The sequence below is a fragment of the Meleagris gallopavo genome, chromosome 1 (assembly GCF_905368555.1).
Source record: "Meleagris gallopavo chromosome 1, MGAL_WU_HG_1.1, whole genome shotgun sequence".
NCBI lineage: Eukaryota > Metazoa > Chordata > Aves > Galliformes > Phasianidae > Meleagris > Meleagris gallopavo.
The window spans coordinates 141,103,169-141,128,111 of NC_139404.1; the positions used below are offsets into that span (position 1 = coordinate 141,103,169).

General features: G+C 36.1%; 1 protein-coding gene across 4 annotated transcripts in view; it reads left to right on the plus strand.

Moving 5' to 3' along the window:
* NALCN (sodium leak channel, non-selective) overlaps positions 1-24,943 on the plus strand; it is a 217,496-nt gene that overhangs the window by 98,508 nt on the left and 94,045 nt on the right. For all 4 annotated transcript variants that reach the window (XM_085215561.1, XM_085215563.1, XM_085215560.1 and 1 more), the window contains one exon: positions 20,157-20,288. In XM_085215561.1, coding sequence (XP_085071687.1) covers positions 20,157-20,288 — 132 coding nt within the window. The remainder of the gene's footprint in view (positions 1-20,156; positions 20,289-24,943) is intronic.

Below are 24,943 nucleotides of genomic sequence, written 5' to 3' on the forward strand. Positions count from 1 at the left end.
TAAGTTTCCTAAGGAAGTTCCAATTTTAGTAGTTACTAGTAAAGCTCGAGAGTTCGTACTTTAAAAGTTGTTTAGTGCTGCTATTTTATTAATTGTACTGTGCTCGAAGTACAAATAAATCATATCCATTTCTCTAGCATATTCTTTTCAGAAAAGTCAGACTCAGGAAAGTAGATATATAGTTAATGGACTTGATTTCAGAAATCATCTAACTACAAATGCTTTTAATATGGCAGAAGTGGGAGTACATGTGTGGTGCTCCTTTATTTCTAGTCTCTACTTCCCTCCATAGGATCCTAAATATACAGAACAGGAACTGAAACACTAAGTGAAAGCTGACTATATGCCTGATTTCCTTCTTCATGCTCTCTTTATCTGCACTCAGGTTTGCCATTCAGTCAGTGATTCTGTTGGCTATCATTTTGGATGCCTTCTCATTTTTCCTTGGTATCTTCCAAGCCATTTCTGCTGAGAATCTGTCTCTCACTGACTACTTGTGGCTTTTATCCATAGTCATTCAATTTCATCCCTTGTATAAACTAAGGTTTTCTGGTTCCACACACCTTAGAAGCCACCACCAATAAATCCATTCACAGATCTTTAATTTCTTACTTTCTTCCCTAGCCAAGATTCAGTAACCTTTGGTCTGTGGTGACTGTCCTTAACGAAGTCAGTTAAACCTTCTTTTTTCAGGCCTACTTTTCCTTATCTGCCACTCAAGCAGAAATTCTTTGCTCTTGTGCATACAAGTATACACACATTTATGCATAGCAGTTACTGAAACAGTGAAGAAACAAAGGAAGCAAGCATAATGAACCTCTGAGCAAGTTTGTTATGGATGAGCAGTTCTATGTTATGCTTCTGGAGAATTATCTGTATTATTTTTCAGAGTGTCTCTTTTTCCTGCTAAGTGCATGCCTGTTGCATGTTTTGTGGAGCTAGAATAGCTCCTGTACTACTACTGTGCTGGTTTGTTTTGTTTTGTTTTGTTTTGTTTTGTTTTGTTTTGTTTTTGCAGAGATTAAACTTCTTTCTGTTAAAGCAAAAATTTCTGTGCTGCTAGGCATCAGATAGACTTTAGCCATAGCTACCCAGAGTGTTTTGCTGAGATCATAATGTAGCTGCTATCTGAGTACTGATTGCTTGTTGTTGTTCCATAGTAATCGTTCTGCTAAGCACATTCAGTGATAAGCTTGATTGAAAGGGAAGATTTTAGTAATCATCAATTCTGTGAACCAATCTGTTTTTCCATTTCTGTACATTAGCTCTTTAAAGTAAAGTTCCCACTTTCCTGAAGATTGCACACTTTCTTTAAAATGACTTTGTTGAACAAAGGTCTGAAATACTAATAGAGAGAAAAGAGAGATGTACAGTGGAAATAGTAAGGCATATCCATATTGCGCAACTACCTAGAACTCGCTACTCTGCTTTGCTTTTGAAATGCTTGGAAGGACATGGCAGGCAACACACTTGAAATTCGTATTTTTACTCTGTTGATTCAGATAGCTTTAAAATGAGGATCACTGTAATAATGATAGACTAGAAAAAGTTTCAAGCAGCTCGGTTAACATCACAAAGTTTTCAGCAGTTACACACTGAATGCAGTTCCCCAAGAAAATATTTTTTTGTCTTAGTATGAAGCCGTCCTGCATATGCCATTCTCTGTCTCACTCACACCTACTCTGCAGAGGTTTTTATCTACTGAACTATATGCTACTGCTCCTCCAAATTCACTGAAAAGATCGGAAGCTTTGTTCAGAGCTTTTGTGACCACATCACTGAAAAATACGTTGTCGTTTACACATACCACATGCATGTGACCTTAATTCCAACATTTTGTAACTTTGTAGCTTTGCAGATTTGCTTTAATGGGAAGCAATTTTCATCTAAAGCTATTAGGCATATACACCCTTATTATGTTTCCTGAATACCATATCAGCAAAAATTCAATTTAGCAAGCAAAGGCATACGTTTAAATCTCATTAAACTCATTGAAACGTGTAAGGATTTTGTTCCCTGGTCCCCTTACTGGTGCCATTGGGATTGTTTGTGCAAAGGTAAGTATACAGGAATGTGTGGCTGTCTGGCCTACTCTGTATCTTGCTGTACACATTTCTGTACACATTTCTGTGGTTTCTTACTTTTATTTTCTTGCTCCCAGCTAGAAGGGAGCCCTATTCAATTTTCAGGGATGCTTCAGAGCCCACTTCAGACCGAAATGGTTGCAAAGGATGTGGCTGGTGTCTGGCAAGCTATAGGTACACAATCATACTAGGATCTTGCAGCCTGTGTCATGAATGTTTGACATGGTTGTGAGTAGGCATCCTCAGAGAGGTGATAGAAGAAACTTCTTGAGTATAGAGCAGACTGTGCAGAGAGAATGGAGTGGAGAATGTCAGAGTTAACTAAAAATGAACCTGTAACAGTGATCTGCCTACAAGGATGTTTAGATAAGGAGATAGCTGTTTACGAGCTTTTTTCATTCCTATGATTTCTGATCAAGTTGTGGTTATTTTTTTCCTGTTTAAAGAGTTAACTTTCTACTTTTTACTCCAGTAAAATACAGGGCTTATGTTCTTGTCATTACTGCTTAAAAGCTTTTTAGGGCAAATTTCTCTAATGGAAAGATATGAGCAGATCCATCACAAAAGCAGTAGCTGACATGGAGTCAATAAACAAACACTTTAGAGAGAAAATTGATGCAAAAAAAACAAAATCTCTTGAATTATCACGGATGAACATTATTTTAAAGATGAAGCAATGCAGTTTACTTTCCAACTAAACATTGTAAGAATAATATTAAATATTTATGATTAGAAACAATTTTCATTCTCTGTTCAAAATTCTGTCCCCAAACCAGCCTCATGTGATGTCTATTTTTAGATAATAAAAATTAAAAACTAAATACAGATACATCAACTTTGGCTTGTGGGCCTTTCAGTTGAGTGTTTTGAGGCAGGTTGTTATTCAGTGATCAAGCTGCAAACAAGAATGATTTACTGCTCTTGGCTTGGGTTTCTGAAAGGAAATTTGTAAGGAATTCTCAGTGCTCTGCAGGTCTAAGTTTAGTGACCTTGTTTTATTTATTCCTATCCTACTCCCTAAAGAAAAAAATCCACTTAGTAGTAAAGGGCATGTGACTAGTGCAGTTTTTTTCCATGCTCTGTTCCTCCAGATTTTTTCTCTTCCCATTTGAGAGATGTAAGGAAAAGAAATAGTAAAACTGGCATCCAACTCAGCAAGACCGATGCCATCACTGGCACTGGAGAAGAATTTCATCTCTAATGTTCTGAATATACAGAATTGCTTTTTCAGTCTTTAAAAACAGTAGATTGAAATAAATCTAAATGTCAAACAGTCTTTAAACGAAAAAACTAGTATAAACCCATGAGGGAAAAGAGATGTGCTCCTGCAAAATGGTCCTCCATAAAAGCACGGAGATTTAGAGGTTTACAGGAGAAACTAGATTACATATATATATTTTTTTTGGGGGGGGTTATTTTTCCCATCTATAAATATAACAAGAAAAATGGATTTCCTTAAATTTACTATAGCTGTAAGAAATTTACTTTCTTGCATATGTTTAATCTTGAACACATTTTTTTTCCATATTGCCTAGTTCTTGGAATTAATGATGTACTAATATACTTCAGCAATTCCAGGAATTGTTTTGTACTTTATTTTTTCATTGGAACTTATGTGCCTAAATCCACTGGCTGCTTGAAAATCTTGATCTCTAAGAAGACAATTCCAGATGTGATTCTGATGTTTTCGTAAACCAATAAGAAGCTTACGATGAGACAGTTTAGTATATGTACGAGGTACATAGTGAATGCTACAAACCCTTTTCTGTGGATTGTTCTTATGCAAATGTATTAAGCTAAAAACACCAGGAACTTGAAGCATCACTGAAATGAAAGTATAGTAATATAAATGGGTATATATGAAGCAGTGTAGTTATACTTGCAGAATACTTGGAAAATGGTAGGAATACCGACATTTAAGTTCTGTTGTTGCGGGGAAAAAAACAAACAAACAAAAAAAAACCCACAAGCACTGTAAATCAATATACAATTTACATTGTATACACTATTGTCATGACTATATAACCAGTAAGGTTAATCCTACTGGTTGTTCAAGAGAAGAATAACCTATAGTATGCAAAAAATGAACATTATATAACTGTGGTTTAGAAGTGGTTGTGGGTGGGATAGCAATATTAAGTAAAACCTAATTTAAAAATTACTTAAAATCCATGCAAGTGCAAATGAGGGAAAGGATAGATATTTATGCATAGGTGTTGATACAATGTTATACAGAGATGTAGGAGTAATAGAATTTGTTTGGCGTGTCTGAGTATTCTGACAATTAAATGTGCTGATCAGAGTTGATCACCTTAGGTGCTCTATTGTTAATAGAAAGATATCTACAGAAGGTGATTATATTATTCATGTAATTGCATAATTTTGTGATAGTCATTGACGATAGCTCAATGCCTAGAAGATTTAAACATTCAAGATTCCAGCTGAATTACCGAATCCCATACTGAGCTAACACATTTCCAGTGGGCCCTACTCTTCAAATAAGTATATTAATGAAAAGTTTTGGAGCACTTTCTAGTTTGCAACCACACCAGATTTCATCTGCTTAAAATAAAATATAATTTGCCAAAGCTGGAAACTGGACATCTATGTCTGTATAGTTTGTATTACACTGACATTTAGGATCACATATTAACTCAATGTACTGCAGTATAGCATGGATGACAATTTCCTCTGAAGAATTTATAGTGATACAAGTACTATGGGAGTATGTATTTACTGATGTCTTTCAAATAATCCTTCAATTTTTTATGTATTTCAGTGGCCAAGATTAAAGAGATTGGTATTGGTAAAAACAAATAGATTCCTTACTATCTAATATAAATCCAATCTTTATTAAACAATCTGAATTTCTGTAATTTCCTCTTTTTCAGGGACGACTGTATAAATGGGAATATTGCTTTATGATTTATATTAATGTGACTATTTTTAAAAGTGCTGTAGATCTTTTTCCTTGAAAAAATAAAATCAACTGAATGATTTTCAAATGAGAAAATATCTAAATTTCTGTAACTTGCACAGATATTGTCAGATTTGTTATTAGCTTGTTTTATCGTTTAATTACAGCATACTTCTTCTTTCCTCAAGTCTTACGAGGTACCTTATAATTCCATTGAGAATTCTCAAATAAGAGTTACATAGTACAAATATAGGACAACAGAATTTTCCTATCAAAGGATATTCCTTTGTTGCTCAAAAAATGTTTGATGCTAATATTTTAAAGAAACTCTTTGAAGTTAACTTCAATAGAAACTCTTACCGTACAAACCAGAAGAGATTTAGTTTACTAATTAGCTGCTTCGTTTTGATTTAGTGTGTATCAAAATCAATTCACAATTATGGTTGTTTTTTTTTGTAATTAAACTTCTTAAAACAGCTGTGTATGTGTGGATTGGAAACTTTTAACCTGCCATTCTTTTTTATTCAGTTTCCCTTCTTTTCATTTCCCACCTGCATTTAACATTCTACATAATTACACAAACAGTGCACTCATCACTGGAAAAGGAAGAACTGGAAATAAGGCTCATGTAAATAAACCCGTATCCTAGATGAGTTACACATGTCCGTGAGAAGTATTTCCCCTATCACTGCCATCCAAGATTCCATCAAGTATTCTTGCTTGCTTGCCATGGTACTATGTGCTATGTTCTCCTTTGCTTCTCTTCTGCTTTTCTGTCTTCTACCTGCAGTGATTATGAGATGTTTTACTTTCCACTCCATGTGCTCTCACATCAGTAGTTGTGAAGTGAAAAGTCATAAAGAATATATGTGAATAATTTTTGAAAGGATGAGTTGTAGGGAGAAAATCATCATTAAGCTGAAGAATCAGTGGGAAAGGTAATTTAAATATTTTCTTTCTTCTTCCTTAGTCAACCAAATTCTTACGGTCCATGTTGCTTGTCTGTATGGAGGGCATGTCCTGTAAATTTATCATTTTTACCCAAAACCATGCATTACTTTGTATGTCTTTATTGCTTTCCCAATCCCATTTACTTCACTGTAATCTCAAGCATGTCTAGCTGCATTCAGCAAAGCAGCTCTTAATGAGGCATTAAATCTGTCTGTTGCAAATCAGGCCTACCTGCAGCTGAGTAGACAAGCAGATCCAGCAAGTTGTGATGGTGAAAGGAGTCCAAAAATTGGAACTACATGCCCATAAAAATTGTCTCCTTGTCTTATTAAAGTTATTAATACCTGCATTTGATGCATCAGTTGATTTGCCTTTTGTAGGACCTGCTAAGTTCCTACAAAACTAAGTCTGATAAGTATGATGACAGTTGTGAACACTGCATGATATGCTTATCTCTTTTCACATGGCATCTATAATTTTAACTCTTCTTAATCCTGTTTGGAAAAACAATAAAAAGCATAGAAATGGTGTACAGGCTGGGCTGACAAATAGGGTCCTCCATTATTCTCAGAAGGGAGTCTCCTATGACAGTTACCTTTCTTTCCTTCTTGGCAGAGGCAGTCTTTAGGCATGGAGTCTACCACCTCATCCTGGATACCCTTCTGAGTGGACCTTCAACTGCATCCTCATTCACCTCTTCCTCAAGTTCCAGAGCCTCAAACCTGTTACACAGGGGCACCTGGAGAGTTGAGATAGATAGGGATGAGGTTTGCTTGCAGTGCCAAGCTGGGATCTGCTTCCACTCCTCCTCATCTCCTGAACCCTCTACCTCTGCTCAAAAATGGCAGGCTTGGGGGCCCACCACTGCCTGGGAGGTATCACCCTGGTGTCTTTCTTGCAAGTTTGGCAGGAAGATACTCCACCAGTCTGTCTCATGCTAACATCTCGTATGTTGCTTAGTCTCTCCACATCCTCCTTAGGCTCTGCCACCATAATGAGCAGATCATCCACCTGCTTACACCTCAGACAGGTGGAATCTCTGCCAGCCTTCACCAGTAACAAAAGTCTCAGACACTCCCTGCAGCCAAATCAAGAACTGCCACATTTTTGGGCAGGCACTTGGTCTGAGTTGCCACATTCTTTTTGACAAGAACTTTCTGTCTAGTGGAGACCATGGCCAGATTTGTTGCCTGGAAGTCAGCCCATAGGTGAGCCAGTCTCCCAAATGGTTATGAAACTGAAGAGCTATTATGTTACTCATTCAATTACCCAGCTAATTTTGAGTAAATACTCAACTGAATTTGTAAGGGAGAACTTCAAAATAACCAGAAGTCTGCAGTCTCATGTATCCTGATTCCAACAGGCTTCCTGTGTGGTGCAATCCAAATCCAACCATGAATTCATTACCTTAGACTCAATATATTCTCAATTTGAAATACTATTTTATTTCATCCAGGCGACATTAGTTTGAGTTGCCTTTTGAAACCAACACCTTTACTTCTGCTTTGAGGGAAAGATAGATGTCACAGCCATATTGCAGTACTGAGTAAACTTGGAGAACAGATGTTTTTAAAGAATAAGGAAAGTACACAGGAAATCACTTCTCTTTGCTCTCCTAATTAATAGTAGTCAAAATCTCTGATTAGTTCTGCTGTCCCCTAACTCAAGACAGCAGAGTCTGTATGTATTCAGCAGTTTCCAGTACGTTAGGTGAAATGATTCTCTTATATTTTATATTTTATTTGAATGCAAGCTGCTTTATTAGAAAGTAGATTTGAGTCTAAGAGCAAATTCTCTTTTTTCCTTATAATTATTCATCTGATCACTTATTTAATGGAGCGTTTGATTTATTTCAAAGTAATCCGTGCTTTTATATGTAAATCACAAGTTTTTGAGAAGAGTGTGGTAATTAAATTATGCAAGGAAAATGCAAGGAAAAACTAATCAGAAGATGGAAATTCCATGAAAATATTTTATGTTTATTTACATAGCCAAGTAATTCAGTTTAGAAAAACATTATTTTCTAAAATTGAGATTTTCCATAGCATGCTACTATGAGTATGTTAGTTATGTTTCCCCTCCTGTACCTGAGTAACTATTTCTGAATGTTCTAAGCTCTTCTGTGTGAAGCAGATGCGTACATGTTTTGAATCACATTCACTGTGTGCTGAATTTAATTCAATTACCTATTTCCTGACATAAAACTTTTGCCACAGTGTGAAGTTTTTGTTTCTTCATTCGAGCACATAAAAGTCATTATATAAAGGTGATAAAGACCAGAACTCAATGCATTTTGAGGGAGGTAACTCTTGCCTGTCTGAACTATATTGTACATTGTGTTCCTAGGACAATTACATATAGTAACCTAGAAGATTAATGCACTCTATTAGGCAAGGCATTGCAATCAGAAATCAATAATTGATATAAATGACCAGCTCAACTCAGGAAAAGATTTTTCTTAATTGTAGATAAAATTGCCCAAAGCACAAAGTTTCTAGTTACAGAGGGAAGTTTTAAAAGAATTGAAGTATTCTACTACTTCAAATGCTGATCAAGTAAATCTTTATGTTTTGAACAGCTCAGCCATTGAAGAGTTAGAAAAAGCACTGAAATTTATCTCAGCCTTCTTCTAAAGAATTTCAAAGCATCGCATAAGTGATATAGTAAGATAAAAAGCTGCAATAGGATCTGAGAAGTAGTTCTAGCTGAGTTTGAGACTTTTCCATGAAGGAAGGGATTATTATTGTTTTTTCTTATTGCCTTTGTCTGGAAATGTAAATAATAGCACAATTCAATAGTAGGTAAATGAAAACCCCTAAAGGAAATATTTTCTTCCCTGAGGAACTGCTATGAACCTCACTTTCATGCTGTTTTGAAATACTGACAGCAAGATGTCTGAAGAGAAAACCAAGAGCTTCCACACACATATTTTGATGCTGGAAAATAAGTTATTCAGAAGGACATATTTTTCACTGTTCCTACAGAAGGCAGCCTTTGAAACAATTAGATTTCATTTTTGCTTTTTCACCATCACTTCTTCAAACTGTAGAAAATTGTTCCCCTACTTTTTAAGTTTTATTTTCATTTTTTATTCTTATTCTGTGCTAAAACATTTGGCCTTGTTATAGTTCTTCCTTAGTATAAAAGAAGCAAGAAGTTGTTTGGGATTCAAAAGTGTGTTTCACCTCTGTAAAAAGAGGCTACTGGCGAGTATAAACTCAATTTCTTCCTGTCCTGAATTTCTCTGTATGTTAATTTCTCATGAACTTAAAGGAACTACTAGATATGCTTTCAAGTCTTCCTAATGGAAGAATTTATGTTTCCAGTCCTCCAGCTCATTCTGAGTAGTCAGTTGTCTTCTTCTCTCCATGTCTGTCATCACCAAAATACCTACATAAGTCTCTCATGGTATTTGAACACTGTTCTGATCAGAGGTAGGTTACAGCATGTATGCATAACACTGAGCTCCCCCCCTAAAACACTATTTCTTCTACATGATCTATACAGGGTTAATAGATGCCAGCTTTGATATGAGCAACTTGATCATTTGAGTTGGTGCAGCACAAGTCACACTGAAACCGAAGCTGGGCTAAACATTTGAGAAGGTGGATTAAACTGCTGTGGGTGAAAAGGTGTATACATCTCTTGCTCTCTCTTTTTGCATGGGTAATGCCTCATCCTAAGAATTATACTATAAATTCTGATAGTTTTTGTGCTGATCCTCAGTGAGCACAAAATGGAGACTGTGGTGCAATACTAAACTGTTATGGGTGATTGCCCTTTTAGCTCATGAGCTATTCAGTAAAATAAGAGCAATGTTTTCCTTCATGATTGTTAAGCAGCTTGTAAATCATGAGAGCTACTGTAATAACATAAAAAGAACACAGTTCTAATGAATCAAGAAATAAATTGATTCACATCTGGTTAATAAATGACATTCAAAAACACGGATCCTGAATTGAAATGTAAGTGAAACAGTAAGCAGTTTCAGGGAGGTATTCAGGGTGAGGTATTCAAGGTCATCTAATTCAAAGAAACAGTGATAGTTGAAAACTGTTGAAAGCAAGGTTCCTAGAATTTCAAAATGTAAAAGGTACAGAAGTTCTGAAGGCATGGAAAGAAACTACAGCACAAATGGGTGCCAAATTCCTTACCTTTTCCATCACTTTCCCTGCAGTTTGTCAGAAAGTTGAAGCATGTATAATAATCAATTACTTGTCAAGATTACAGTTAACATATTTCTGAAGGAGAGATCAGTATAAAATGTATCACAGTTCATACATGGTACAGCTTTTGAATAATGGCAGATGGATTTAGTATCAGACGTGGAACTGTCCTGCTGTACGGAAAGTAGGATGTTATTAAGTACATTTATTCTTTTTATTGTCAAAATAAAAAGATACAAAAATAAGAAAATGTTGTCGACACACATAAAATAGAAGATAATATCTCGAGGATTCAGAAACAATGTCTAAATACAATGTTGTAAAGCAGATTCTGAAGTAGATCGAGATTTCAGATAAAAAAATTGGAAATATAGATCAAGAATGTGAAATACATTCCATAATAATGTGACCAACAGAGCACAGCATCATAAATCAGCTAGAATTTGGTGTACTCTCTCTATATATGTTTAGACAGATATGTGTACATATGTTTAATGTATTTATGTATATATGTGGTGTATTAATCCATAATGTAACAGGTTAGAGTGTTAGTTTGGGTATTTACCAATTCCTGTACCTGACAATAAGTGCATTTACCACTCTGGTTTTAAAGTAGTTCAGATACTAGGTTGCTGCTAAGAGATCAGTTATAGTTTGAAAATACAGAGTATTTTTTACTGTGAATGAGAAAGAAGTGGTAGGCTTTATTTTTTTGAAAGTACTACTGCAGATAAGTAATTAATTATATCTTGGTAAGGAATAAGGACTCTTCGTCCCTATCTTCGGTAAAGTCTCTAGAAATGATCAAAAATTACTTTGGCCTGTTTCATTTCAGTTTTTATACAGTAATTATTTTGTCTCATTGCATTTGCTGAATTGTTTTGCAATGTTTAGAAAAAAAAGTTACATTAGTATTCAAATTATGTGGATTCTATTTTGCATTTTATTATATGTAGCTTTAAGAAAATTACTGCTAAGGTAATGATATACTTCCTAAAAGGTCTAAAATTTGAGGGAAGGTAAAAATCTTCATGCATTATTGTTGTCATGAACAATTTAAGTAGTATTTTTGGGTTTCTTTTATGTTGCAGCTGCTGTTCTCCATTTCTTTAAGTCAGACTACAGATGTTGAAAGGCAGCTTAGTTCCTCCACATTTTTTACAAAGAAAATAACATAGCGGTGGTGGCTGATTTCTAAACTAGCGAGGAGGAGGAGGTTCATTTAGTTTCAAGAGAACCATTATTTCATGGATTTTTAGGACAGAAAAGTCACCATTGCTCTGACTGACTGTCCTAGAAGTTTGTGGAAGGAGAAAACTGAATACTGTTAGTGGGAGCACATCTGTAGCACTTTCTTCTGCTATTATAGAATGCAAAGTAACAATGCATCATGTCTGTAGAAGGCATACGCAATACTCCTTTGACATATAGAAGAAATAAAACTTTGGCAATCAAATCTGAGATGTAATGGAAAAGAGTATATAATTTATGGCAGACATTTTTGCCATTAGTTTGTTTACTTGTAAAAGTCATGCCTTACAGATTTTATTTTCTGTAAGCTTTCCTTTATTATTGACATTTACTTCCCAAGTGTATATTTTCTCATTCTTCCTGATTTACTGACTTTACATTGTTCCTTTGATCGCAATTCTGTTCACTTTTTTTTTTAAACAGATTTTTATTTTCACTCAAATTTAATATTAAAAAAAAATGGCAGAAGAGTGTGGTACAATATTACAGATTCATGAATTACTTATTTTAATTATTAAAAATAGATTTACACTACTGGAACATAGTCCTTGGCAAATGCTGACTTCTGTGTGATTTTAGCTACAAATAATCCGAAAGTGATATTTGTTGTTTTGAAGAAGATATTTTAATAGCATGAAAAGCAGGCCCATGCTTGCATACTGGAGCATGTATTTGCACCTTCTGTTGTGTCATATTTGCATGTTCTAATATGTTTCCGTTATTCAATAATGCTTCCATTTGCAGCTTATTTTGAGGCCACAAAAGTAATAGACCGTATAAAAACACAGTTAGATGCACTCTCTGCCTTGAGTTTTACTGACTAATCGGATTAAGTAGAAGGTGGAAACAGAAGCACAGTAAAGTGAAGCGTGTACAGTGTTTTTCAAGGTAGGACAGTTTTCTCTCTGTGTTCTTTCTCCCAGGCTACTGTCACCTCTGCAGCAGCCAGAAATGTAGCATTTGGGGAAAGGTTTCCAACTGCATATCTCAGGGAGGTGATTGTTCCTCTCTGTACTGCTTCCAGGTCTGAAGCCCCCAATACAAGAAAGACAGAGAGCTGTTGGAGAGGGTCCAAAGGAGGGTTACAAAGATGATTAGAGAGCTGGAGCACCTTTCCCATGAAGACAGGCTGAGGGACCTGAGCTTGTTCAGCCTGGAGAAGAAAAGGCTGCGCGGTGACCTCATTGCAGCCTTTTAGTGCCTAAAGGGAGCCTACAAACAGGAGGGGAGTCAACTCCTTGAAAGGGTAGATAACAGCAGGGCAAGGGGAAATTGTTTTAAGTTGAAGGAAAGAAGATTTAGATTGGATATCAAGGGGAAGTTCTTTAGTATGAATGGTAAGGCACTGGAAGAGGCTGACCAGAGAGGTTGTGGATGCCCCATCCCTGGAGATGTTCAAGGCCAGGTTGGATGGGGCCCTGGGCAGCCTGGTCTAGTATTAAATGTGGAGGTTGGTGGCCCTGCATGTGGGAGAGGGGTTGGATATTCATGATCCTTCCAACCCTGGCCTATTCTATGATTCTGTGCATATTCTAAAATCTGCAAGAGCTAAGATTTTTTCTGGGGGGCGGGAGGGTTGTGCTTCTTTGAGTATCTCCAGCAACTGGGAGCAAAGTTTCTCCAAGCTGTACAAGTAAAGGAACTATTTTTCATTGCACTATGGATCTTAAAGAGTCTTTATATCCATCTCTCCTACATCACTGCCCTGAGAAGTTCTCTGCCAACAAAAAACGGATGCTAAAGGAACTGTTTCTGTTTCCAAAACTAATGAGGAATTGTTCTACTCTTGTTTCACTGGGATGAGCAGCTTGGAAGGAGGGACTGCCTTCACCAGAATATCTGAGCTGAGGCTACTGATGACTTGCTTTCTTTGCACTGTCTAAATGCCATCCCCGTCAGTGTATGTCAAAAATCACACATCACTGTATTTCCTCACTGAAATTACATTACTTGAATTTGTATCTCATATGGAAGTTTCTCTCAAATGCTATCCTAGATTGACGGTATTTTTTAGTGACCTACACTGATATATAACTGCATCAGTATAAGATATTAGAAGCCTGCTCCCTTAAAATTTATGGTTAACTGTTAATGATTCTCAGAAGTATTCGTATCTGCTAAATTTTTCTTGCAAACAAATCTTTGTCAGGCAGTCATAAAGTATGTTAAAAGCAAAATGGTTTGTAGAAAATTAGTTACACGCCTGTGAAATGCTCTACAGTGTTCTGCAAACAAAGGGGAAGATTTCCTGCAATTTCACAATTTTGTATTTGCTTAGATGGCCATTAGCCAACAAGATGGAATCAAAATTATCTTATTCATGCAATGAATTATCTGTGATTAGCAGTGTATAGAATGTGATTTTCTAAAGCTCCTTTCATAGACAAGGTATTATCAAACATTTTGTAAGAAAAAAAGAAAAAAAGAAAAAAAGAAAAAAAGGAAAAGATTAAATAAAGACTAAGAATATAATAAACCTGCACAGGATCAGAGGCCTTATCTTTTCTTTAGCCCAGGATTGAATCTTTGCTCAGCAATTTTTCAAAATCATGTTGCATAGAATCCTAGAAGGCAAGCTTTCTTTACTATTTCTAATCTTGTTGCAGGACCAGTACCTTACATATCAAACCAATACTGGCTAGCATCTTGAGTGACTATTTCCCCATTTCCCATGTTGCCTTTTTAGTGGTAAGAATTCTGCACATACAACGTAACCTGTCCCTATTGTATAAAACTCATGAAAAGATAAAACAAATGTGAATTTACTGGTAATTCCTTTTAATTTTTAATTTGACTTTCTGTTCTGTGTGCTGTTGTAATGCACTTGACTCATGCTTTGTTAGCTTTTCTCAACCAGGGTTTTGTCTTCTGTGATAGGGTGTGCCAGCTAATGGTGGTCTAAGAAAGTATCAGGTACTGTAAGACTTACAGTACAGTTAGAATGGTCACTAGCAGCTAATCATGGAGGTGCTGTGCACACATTTGAGTTAGAAGTCAGGTTGCCTTCATGTCAGTGCACTGGGGTGATCTACTGTGCAACAGGCCCATGAGCAAAGAAGGTTGTAGTAGCATAAGTGTAACCTTTTTGATTGCGATATGTATGTTAAAATATCACCTCTTTCTTACACATGTGAATAACAACTTGGACAAATCAAAGGCTAGTCTAGCTACGTGAGATGATGTTACAGAAGGCATGTATAGACACAACACTAAGTATATATAAAATACAACTTATTTTTCCTGTTGATGGATACGAAATTCAAGAGTAACAAATTTAGGAGAAAAGCTTCTTACCCATATAGAGAGTCTTTTTAGTTAACTGATGTTTATTCTGCTCATTAATTGATCTGGTTCTTTTAAGAGCTGCTCCTGCCAATCTGACAATTATATACTCTGAGCTTTTCACACACTAAATGGCAAAATAAGCAGAACTTTTCCGTGTGTGAAATTTTCTCCATGGCTTGCTCAGTACTAAGAAACTTGAGGGTTTTGTCAATAATTTTTTATTCTTTGGGCCATTTTGTCATCAGAATTTTTTATTAGGCCATCAGTAAGAGTTAGTTATTGTCAAATGCAGTCTGAATTTCTGTAGATTTGAACTAAAACTACTGCCCTCTTTGAGGACATCTCTTTCAAAATTTCACATGGTGACACTGAACATTGAACTAGTTTTCAGCTAGTAACATCGGGGTAAAATATCCTATATATTCTCCTGTTACAGTCAGACCCGAGAAGTTTGCATGCTTTCTTGGTAAGTAAAGTCTATAATAGACTTGAAATAAAAATCCCATCTAAAGGATGGTGGAATAAGAAATGACTTGATATAAATAGTAAGCGCCAAAAATGGTTTTAAAATTAGGAATGCATACTTCCATCTTCTTTCTTATTCTGTTTTTCATCATAACTGCTTTTCACATGGAGCACTTCTTTCATGGCCTAGGGTGTATATTGCTCTGGGTGTGTAAGGCAGCAGCTATTGTGAATTTTCTCCATGGCAGTGAACTGGCAAAGACCAATTTATGTCACTCATCCTCCCTCTGCCGTGTAGGAAGCTGGATGGAGTAGTAGAGTAGAATACTCTGTTCCTGGAGTAACAAAAGACTGCTTTAGACTCATGCACAGTAATGCTCTGTCAGATTAAGTGACCCAGGTAGTTTTCTCTAGCCAGCAGTTCCAATGTCACTGCTTACTTGAACTTTTGAGTGAATCCACAATGTTACATAGAGTTGATTTTTTTTTCATTAAGAGTGCCTCTGCCATAATAGCCACATCTCCAGTGTATAACAAGAAATAGAATTTTAGAAAACTTCCCTGTTCTCGTGAAATTCCAGTCAACACACAAAGCACATTCTCAGCGTACTTATATGTTTCCAAACACTGAAAGAATCTGGATTGCTACATGTTTGTCCTACATTTATTATTAGGGGCCATTGTATCCTTTATGCTCTGTTCCATCCACATTCACCACAGTATCCTGGACACTGGAAGTCATCATCCTACATGCAGCCAGATGCCAGCTTTAGAAGTGACTCACAGATATGAGAAATTCTTCACTGTTGTAGTTGATTGATGGCAGCAACAGGGCATTTCACTTAAGGCTGCTTCAGCACAGCTAATCTTACATCCAATTTAATATTAGACACAATTTTCCCATCATGCATCTGTGTGACAGCAATATCAGAACACTTCTCTTCTTGTTGGTTCGTGTTGGTTGATGCTTGACTGAACATGAGCTGACAGTGTGCCCAGGTGACCAAGAGGGCCAACGGCATCCTGGTCAGCATTAGAAATAGTGTGGCCAGCAGGAGCAGGGAGGTGATCATCCCCCTGTACTTGGCATTGGTGAGGCTGCACTTAGAATACTGTGTTTAGTTGTGGACCCCTCACGACAAGAAAGACATTGAGGCCCTGGAGTATTTCCAGAGAAGAACAATGAAGCTGCGAGGGGTCTGGAACACAAGTCTTATGAGGAGCCTGAAGGAGCTGGGATTGTTTAATCTGGAGAAGAGGAGGCTCAGAGGAGACCATATTCTTAAAGTCCTGCAGAAATGTGTAAAGAGACAATGAATGCTAATGGTCAAACATTAACATAGAGGTGCAGATGAGCCATTTCAAAGGTACAAGTCCAAATTAGAATTCTGTGATGCAAAAAGAACAAAATCAGGTGAAAATAGAGAAAAAGCTGAGCACAATAGTTGTATGTGCTAGAACAGTGTGATTGATCTCCTAAGGATGTTATAATCTGTCTCTGAGACCCATAGAAATGCAGCTTGTCATTCATAGCATTCCTGACAGGTGAGCAGCCAGACTCTGCCATGCTAAAGACAAAAATAAGAAAGTAACCTATTTGGTGTTTCAGGCACAATAATGAAGATGTCATAAAGGGTCACACAGTTAATCTAAATCCAGTTATTTTATCCTCTGGGAAGAATATTGTGTGTTTGTATGTAATGTGGGTATATTCATCTTTGATACAAATGAGTTGTAGTGAAATATGAAGTGGTAGGATGCCAGTCTGGCTCCCATGAGCAGGCCAGTCTTGGGATTTAAAAATAATTAGTTTCTTTTTTGGGTCTTCTCAGTGTAGTGCTTTTGCTGTGCATGTGCCTGCATATCTCCATCTTGCAGGCCGTTTGAGTTATCCATAAACAGCCCAAAGACAATATCATTATTATCTTGGTGTTGAATTGTTTTATGAAAACATAATACTCTCTATTAGCTGAATTGTTTCCTTTCAGGTTAGCTGAGATGAGAAGGCAACATTTAGTAATTGACAAGAAGCTTTACTGAATTTTAGTGGGCTTATTATACTGCTGTAGGGTATTATTTATGTTATTGCATTTTATTTTCCAGCATAAAATATAGCACTGGAAAATCTTTTATGAGTGTCCCAAGATATGAACAATATTGAGAAAGTATGCATGTACGTATACACATGTACAACAAGATGGTTTATTAATTTTTATTCTTCCTCTGGTACCATATTGTTTCCCTGTTTTTTGTTTTTTTTATTATTATTATTATTTATTTTTAGTGGTTTTTTTGTGTGTGTGATAGGACAGAAAAGTAAATATCATCCTTACATAGCAGTTTATTTTAGCAAATCCTTTCACAGTTAAGACAGCATACTTTGTTACTATGAAGAAAACTTTGACACTATTGAAAATACAGTGTAAAATATGCAGAGAGATGAACTGTCTGTTTAGAACTTGTGTGAAATAGAAAAGTGACAGATAAGATGCTACCTACTGGAATCTCACCACTTACAAAAATGCATATTTGAAACCATGGTTTTTATTACTATATCCTGGTAACTTGCCATGTGAATTAAAAATAAAAGCAAGACAGCATTTAGCCACTAAGTTTTAGTGGATTCATTGCACTTTAAGAATTGTTATTAGCCCAGACTTTTAAAGTAAATTGCTGCCTGTCAGACTTTATCCCCTCAACCTCCATGATGGGAATATATAATAATTTTGTACCACTACGGTTGAAAGGAAACCAGTCTGAAGGAGTAGGGTTGAACTGTCCTCTGTCTGCAGTGCTATAAATGAATCATATATTAAATCCAGATGTTTAGAGGCAAGAGGCTGTGTATGTGTGTGCATGTAGCTTTGTGCATATTCTCCACTCCACTTTGATTTCAGTGGAATTCAACAGAGAATTCAACAGATGAATGCTCCTGTAGGCAGGTACAAGTATTTACCAAAAGCCTGAACAAATGCCAGTTTCTGCAGCCTTCTATATTTATTGTACTGTGTTCTAATTTGAACACATACAAGAAACAAACAAACAAACAAACAAAAAAAAAAACCCACTGTAGTTTTAAAGTGCAGTTCAAGTCCCTAAGCTCCTGGAAGAGTTAAATATAAGTAAGTTGGAAATTTCTTTGTCAACATAACAGCCTTATCTCACTGGAGACTGAGACAGTTTTTTACAAATCTGTATGAGTCTTGTAGGAGTTAATACACGTTTACATACATAAAAATATATGTTACTTAATTTTTGCATTCTACTATAACATCTTTACATTCACAGGCCCAGGTTTTATCTTAACTTCCCTGGTACCTACAGGAAGCAAAACGCAGCAGGGTGTAAACAGTTCAGGAGATTTCTGGAGTGCCATGTTGGTAACTTCCTAACACATGTGATGAGGGCAGGTTTTCTGTCTGGGCCTCTTATTAGCAAATATGGACTGTGAGAATTAAGGAGCATACTTAGTTGCCATGGCCATGAGATGCTGAAGTTCATGATTCCTTCAAGGAGGGAGCAAAACCAAAAGCAGAACCACCACCTTGGAGAATAAACTGTCCTGCTGAGTATCTGCTTGAAAGAATCCTTGGAGAGAAAAGGGTCTAGAGCATCTGGCTAACTTTTCAGTATCCTCTCCAAGCTCATAAAATTCTATCCCCAATTTCAGGAAATCAAGCAAATGTGGCAGGAGTCCCACATTCATGAGCGAGTAGTTGCTGATTTGGCATTGGTGAAGCCATGCTGGTTGCATCGGATCACCTCCCTGTCTTCCATGTGCCTTACCATAGCTTCCAGGATAATCTATTCCATCATAATCCCTGTCACAGAAATGAAGCTGACAGGGCAGTAGTTCCCTGGGCCGTCCTTTCTTCTCTTCTTTTTTTAAGGTGTGTCTTTTTTAGGGTGTGATATTGCCTTTTTTTCCAGTCCAGAGACTTCACCTGACTGCCATGACTTTTCAAATGTCATTGAGAATGGCTTGGAGACTAAGTCAGCCAATTCCCTCAGGATTCTGAGATGCATCTCATTGGAACCCATACACTTATGAATGTTCAGGTTCATCACGTGGTCATGAACCTGATATTTGCTTACAGCAGGAGCGACATCCCCTAATCACCACCTTCCAGCCTATCCAATTGCAAGTGAAGACTAAGATGAAAAAAATTGTTGAATACCTCAGCCTTCTTGTCCATTTTTACCAGCCTGCCTGTATTTTTTATTAGGGAGTACACCTTCTTAGACTTTCCTTTTCTGGTTGATGTACCCGTAGAAGTCTTTCTTATCCTTCTTTGCACCCTGAGCCAAGGCCTTGCCCTTCCTGACCCCATCCTTATACAGCCTAGCAGCATTCCTATACTCCCTCCAGTATACCTATCCCTGCTACTACTGCCTGTGCATTTTTCTCTTGCTCTCCATTTTGACTAGCAGAACTCATTTCAGACAGTCCAGTTTCTTGCCTTCCTCTCCTGGCTTCGTTCACCTGGGAATGGAGAGTTCTTGTGTCCTAAAGAAAGCTTCCTTAAAGATCTGCCCATTCTGTTGTGCATCCTTGTCTCTGAGGACAGCTTCCCAGGGAACTTTGTTTGCTAACTCCTTGAAGAGCTGGAATTCAGCTTTCCTAAAATTTAGAATACTGACTTTACTCTTTGGCTGTCCAGTTGCTCAATAGAGTGAACTCCATCATTATGTGATCACTGCAGCCCAGGCAGCCTCCAATCCTAATGTCACTAGTCAATTCACTTGCATTGGTGAGCAACAGGTCATGTTTGAACAAGTTCTGGTATGTTGGTTGGTGATCCTGTTCACGAGAGAGGGCTTGAAACTAGATGATCTTTGAGTTCCTTTTCAACGCAGGCCATTCTATGATTCTGTGATTCAGTAATGTATTAGAATATTTTTAAAGATAAATAACTTATAATCGTGTAAAAAAATTATAAAACATACTGTTATAGATGATTATGTTTTGACAGTGTAATAAAACTTTATAATGCATGTGGTTTGACTCATTTTGATGAAAAACTTGTTCTTTTGCAGAAAATGATGAGGTCATCAGTGTTTCATATGTTCATACTAAGCATGGTCGCTGTTGATGTTATTGTTGCTGCTAGTAACTACTACAAAGGAGAAAATTTCAAGAGACAATATGATGAATTTTACCTAGCTGAGGTGAGTATGCTGAAACAACTATCTGGATATTTTTCAAGATAAGCTAAATAGGAAAATCTGAATGTCAAGCACATTTTAGCATGTAATTTTTTTTTTTTTAATTCCCTTAAGCATTCCAAGAATTCTTTGCTAACTTGTTCAAGTTTCTCTGTCTGACAACTTTTTGAAAGGTAATTTCCTCCAACAAAATGTCAGTGGTAATGAGCTGAGGCTTAAGTATAACACCTGCAGGCTATATATGTCTGCTGAATTGCTATCTTCTCTAGCAAGAGTATAACATTCATAAGAATTTAACATTTGAAAAAAAAAGGTAAAACTCTGTCTTTAAAGATTACTGTACCTCTTTCTAATCATCTTCATTTGACAAATACGTGTCTTCAGGATGGTCCTTAAGCATAGCGAGAATAGTGTTGAAAATAGCCTGGCTTCAGAAAGCTCAAAAGCCTCAAAAACACATTGTACTGAAGGATTTATTCAGTCCTAAGTTTATTGAAGGAAGAGGCTGTGTTCTTGAACTGGAGGAAAACAGATTCTTTTATTGTGCTTTTCTCATTGAGAACCTGCTTGAGTGTTTAACTGGTCAAGGATTTTACTGTGCAGAATATGCCAGAGTGCCTAGAACCTTGTCTGCATGACTTTTTAGTACTATTTAATTCAGTTATCAGGAACAAAAAAAAAAGAAAAACATTTTTGGAGTCTTTGATATGAATGCATGGGCATGCCTTCAAATATTTGTTTTTCTAAAATGAGTACTGCAGTATTTTTATTGACAGTACTTACTTCAGTGAGCACTATGAGGTGTCACTTCATCCAAGAATAGAACCACCACTGCAGAAATTTACTGAGAATGGCTCTCTGAAGATTCTGATCATAGTTGCAAGCTTTATGGATACTGACAGTGACAACGACATAAGAATCACAAGCCTTTTAGTGCACAATATTATGATACTTTATGCATCTTCCTGTTTTAAGGGAAGTTGAGTTGGTACTCTTCTTCCTTTTTTTTTTTTTTTTGTAATCTATGTTATACTTTAGAGTTTTAATGTGATCTCTTAAAAACTTACAAAGTGCAGATTTCTTAAATTTGGTGGTGACTGAAAAAGAAAAAAAAAAAAAAAAAAAAAAAAAAGAGAAGTTAAAGATAGCACCAGAGTCCAAACACTCAAATAGTGCAGGTTGTAGACATCAGTGCTTCATCATTCTGTTGTCTTTCATGTTGATGGGAATGGCTGTAGTTTGTATGAACACTGAGTAAAGGTTGGTCTGGCCCCAGGAAAAATACAGAAGCACTTGAAATGCAAGCTCTATAGACCAGTGACACTCTGGCTTTGTCTTCTTTTCCTTCGTTTCAACTAGTAACAAAAGTGATTGACTAAACAGCTCCCTAGGAAATTGCTCTGAAATCTAACACTTACAATCTTGTCCCTTCTCTTTGAAAAGAAACTAACTTTCCAGCATTACTAGAAATCAAATTTCCTTTTATGTCTGACTGAGTTCCAGCAAGACTGTATGCTAGACTGAAATTTCTTTAAAATGACTGATAAAATTAGGATGTTTGAACTTCTTAGCTAAGTTCATTCACAGACCAAGATAGGCTATTTTCTGATCAGTTTAATGTTTATTATTATATATTCTAATCATACTTAGATTTAGTGGATTTTCTTACTATCAGATATGACAAGTGTTTTTGGAAGGAAGAGATCTGCACACAAAAAAAAACTTTGAAAATGCATATTTGTAAGAAATCCAATAAACCTTGTTATTGTTAAACTGAAAAATCATCTGTATGAAATCAATCCTTTTCCATATTGTAGCAATATATCCCATACTAGTGATTAGCAAATAGAAGGAATTCACTAAGACCTCAAATATAGAATTCACCTCAAATCTCAAAAAACAAATTCTGGCTTACTTATGCTGTTTAGAACCAGAATTCTAGTCAGAAGGCAATTAAGTGATGGCTTTACATATTCAAATTAAAATCAAGACTAAACAACCTCCCAAGCAAACCTTAAAGATCTTTAGAAGTACTTTGTTCCAGAAAGTAAACAAGTTCTTTAAAAAAAAAAATGCATTTACTATACTGAAGCTATCTGAACTTTTCAACAGTTATTGTGAAAAATACTAGTTTTATTTTATCTCAAGTTCTAAGCATATTCTAAAAACAACATGAATGAACAAGAAGATGATCCTGGGAATAAGACATTGGAATAAAACAAAAAAAACAAAAAAAAAAAAAAAAAAAGGATCCTCTTAGGATATCCCCTGCAGATTTACCAATATTTTCACTTCCGGGAAGTGAAGGTTTTGGAACTCATTTTAATTTCCAGGTTAGAATTGAATAATTAAATCAACATTAAAGCCTGAGACCATGAACTGCTCGTGGTAGGCACTTTTGCTTTATGCAGAAAAAAATAAAAGTAGAGCCTAGCTTCTTAACAAAATAACATTAATTCAACTTATATTCATAATAGGAAATGCTGCATGTGCCATTTCTACTTTGGCACTTATTAACCAGAAATATTCTTTTCCAGATCTATTTGAAGTGCAGGGCTTGGAGCTTTTCAACAGAAATATTTTCAGGGTTTTATTCTTCAAGATAAGTGTTTTTTGTAGATTAGAATACTAAATTTCTGTCCTATGAACGTGTCTGGTTTTCTTTAAATATACATTTTTTCTGTCTCTGAATGGTTTAGATTTATCCTAATACTGTTAGTGTGGAAACTTTCAAAAAATTTGTTTCCTTTCTGCTATTTTGCCTGTTTACTTTTCCATAAACAAGTCTAAAATGGAGAAGAGTATTTTGTTTGTAAGACACACTGTTTTGATGTCCATTTGTCTTTTGTTTGTTTTATTGTTTGTTTGTTTTAATCTTTACTACAAACAATATAAAAATCAAATAATAAACTCCTGCTGTTTTATGGTAGGAGGTATAAAATGCAGCAAAAGAAGAGGTGAAGAGTCAAAAAATCCTAGGAAGAAAAACAAATTTACAAGCTGTTTTCATTTCTTATTCAGCTATTGTGAAACTTATATTTGCAGCATAGACTAGAAGCCTTTGCAGAGACAGGTGGGATTCTTACAAATATGGTTTTAAGTTCTGTTCTAAAGGACCTGAGCAGAACACTGCTAAAGTGTGCATTAAGACCATGAAGTTTTCAGGTGCTGGCTGGGAGGCAGCACTCAGACGTCACCGCATTCCTGGCAGCTCTCCATTTCTTCCCCTCTCTCCCAACCTTATTTCCTTGTATAGGGCAAGGATAAAGCTTTTTTTTTTTGGCAAAGCAAAATTTGCAGCCTGGTGGAGGACAGCTGCTCGTGTGTTACACTGGTTTCCTGTTCTAGTCTGTTCTGGCTTCTTAGGTGAATCTGCTTTTTCTCTATCTTTACAGCAATGGAAGTAATGATTTCAGCTCAAAAAACAATCTATAAAATTCTATTACGTTTCACAATTCAGAAGAAGATCTAGTAAAATAGTCTCAGTCTTTTGACATGAATTACAAGCAAAAATTAGAAGCTCTGTCAGTGGAAGACAGGTGTATAAATGTAATCAGATGTTATGCAAACCATTTGATACATTTTTAAGTGCCACTGGTTTGAATTCATTTCACAAACATGTAAAATGCAAATGATCCCCCCCTTGCCCCCTCGTATTTTTAGAATAAATTAAAATATACTTCACATTGTATTTGTAAGTGTAATTTCCCTAATCGGAAATATGTGTGCTCTGAAGTATGTATGTGTGTATTTAAATAATATTGTTATTCCACCTATTCTGAAACAGAATTCCTGCAGCTTTCTACTCTCATTCCTAATTTGCCCCCTCCTACTGTTTAGGACTTAGTCAGATGAGTTTTTCTTTAGAAATGAACTTTCATTTTAAAGCTTTTTGGTAAAGCATTCGCCTTATGTTTTACAATAGGGATTTTCATATAAAAGAGTAATTTCTTCAGACTTGGCACATGGTTTTCCTTGAGCTCTTTGAACTATAAGGGCTGAAAAACTAGCTGTATTTGAGAATACAAGCATCCTGCATACCTGGAGGTGTGTATGTATGAAATCACACAGATAGTTCTTTGCAGTGTTTCTTTCCTAATCTGACAAAAGATTTGGCTATGAAACATTTTGCCTTGATTTAACCATTCAAAAGACATTTAAAGCCTGATAACTGTTTTACATGCCTTGAAGAACTCACGTAGTTGGCAGTACTGCTCATAAACAGCTGTGTATTTTAAAAGTGTTAGCATAGGATGCAAGCTTCTGTGTTTGATCTCCTTGCTTGTGACAATCCTGCACACATAAAATACATAAAATTCTAGCTAGCAGATTCAAAAACAACCTGTTTAGTGTTGATAAATGTATTATTTTGATGGACTAAATGAGGTAAGCACTTAAGCCAGCATCACAGATATTGTCACTATTGCAGATAGAAAACAGCTATACTATACTGCAGTCATAGGAGAGAAGCTCGAATGTGTTTATTGATACAATATGGATATAATATAGTGATTTAACAAAGCTTAACTGTAACTAAGGCAGTGTCTTAACAGAATTCAAGATAGCTGGATACACTTGATTATTTACTGCACAGAGAATAGGGTAAGCACACACATATAGGAGGCCCTCCTAGTGAGTCATGAGGTTCATAATGGATC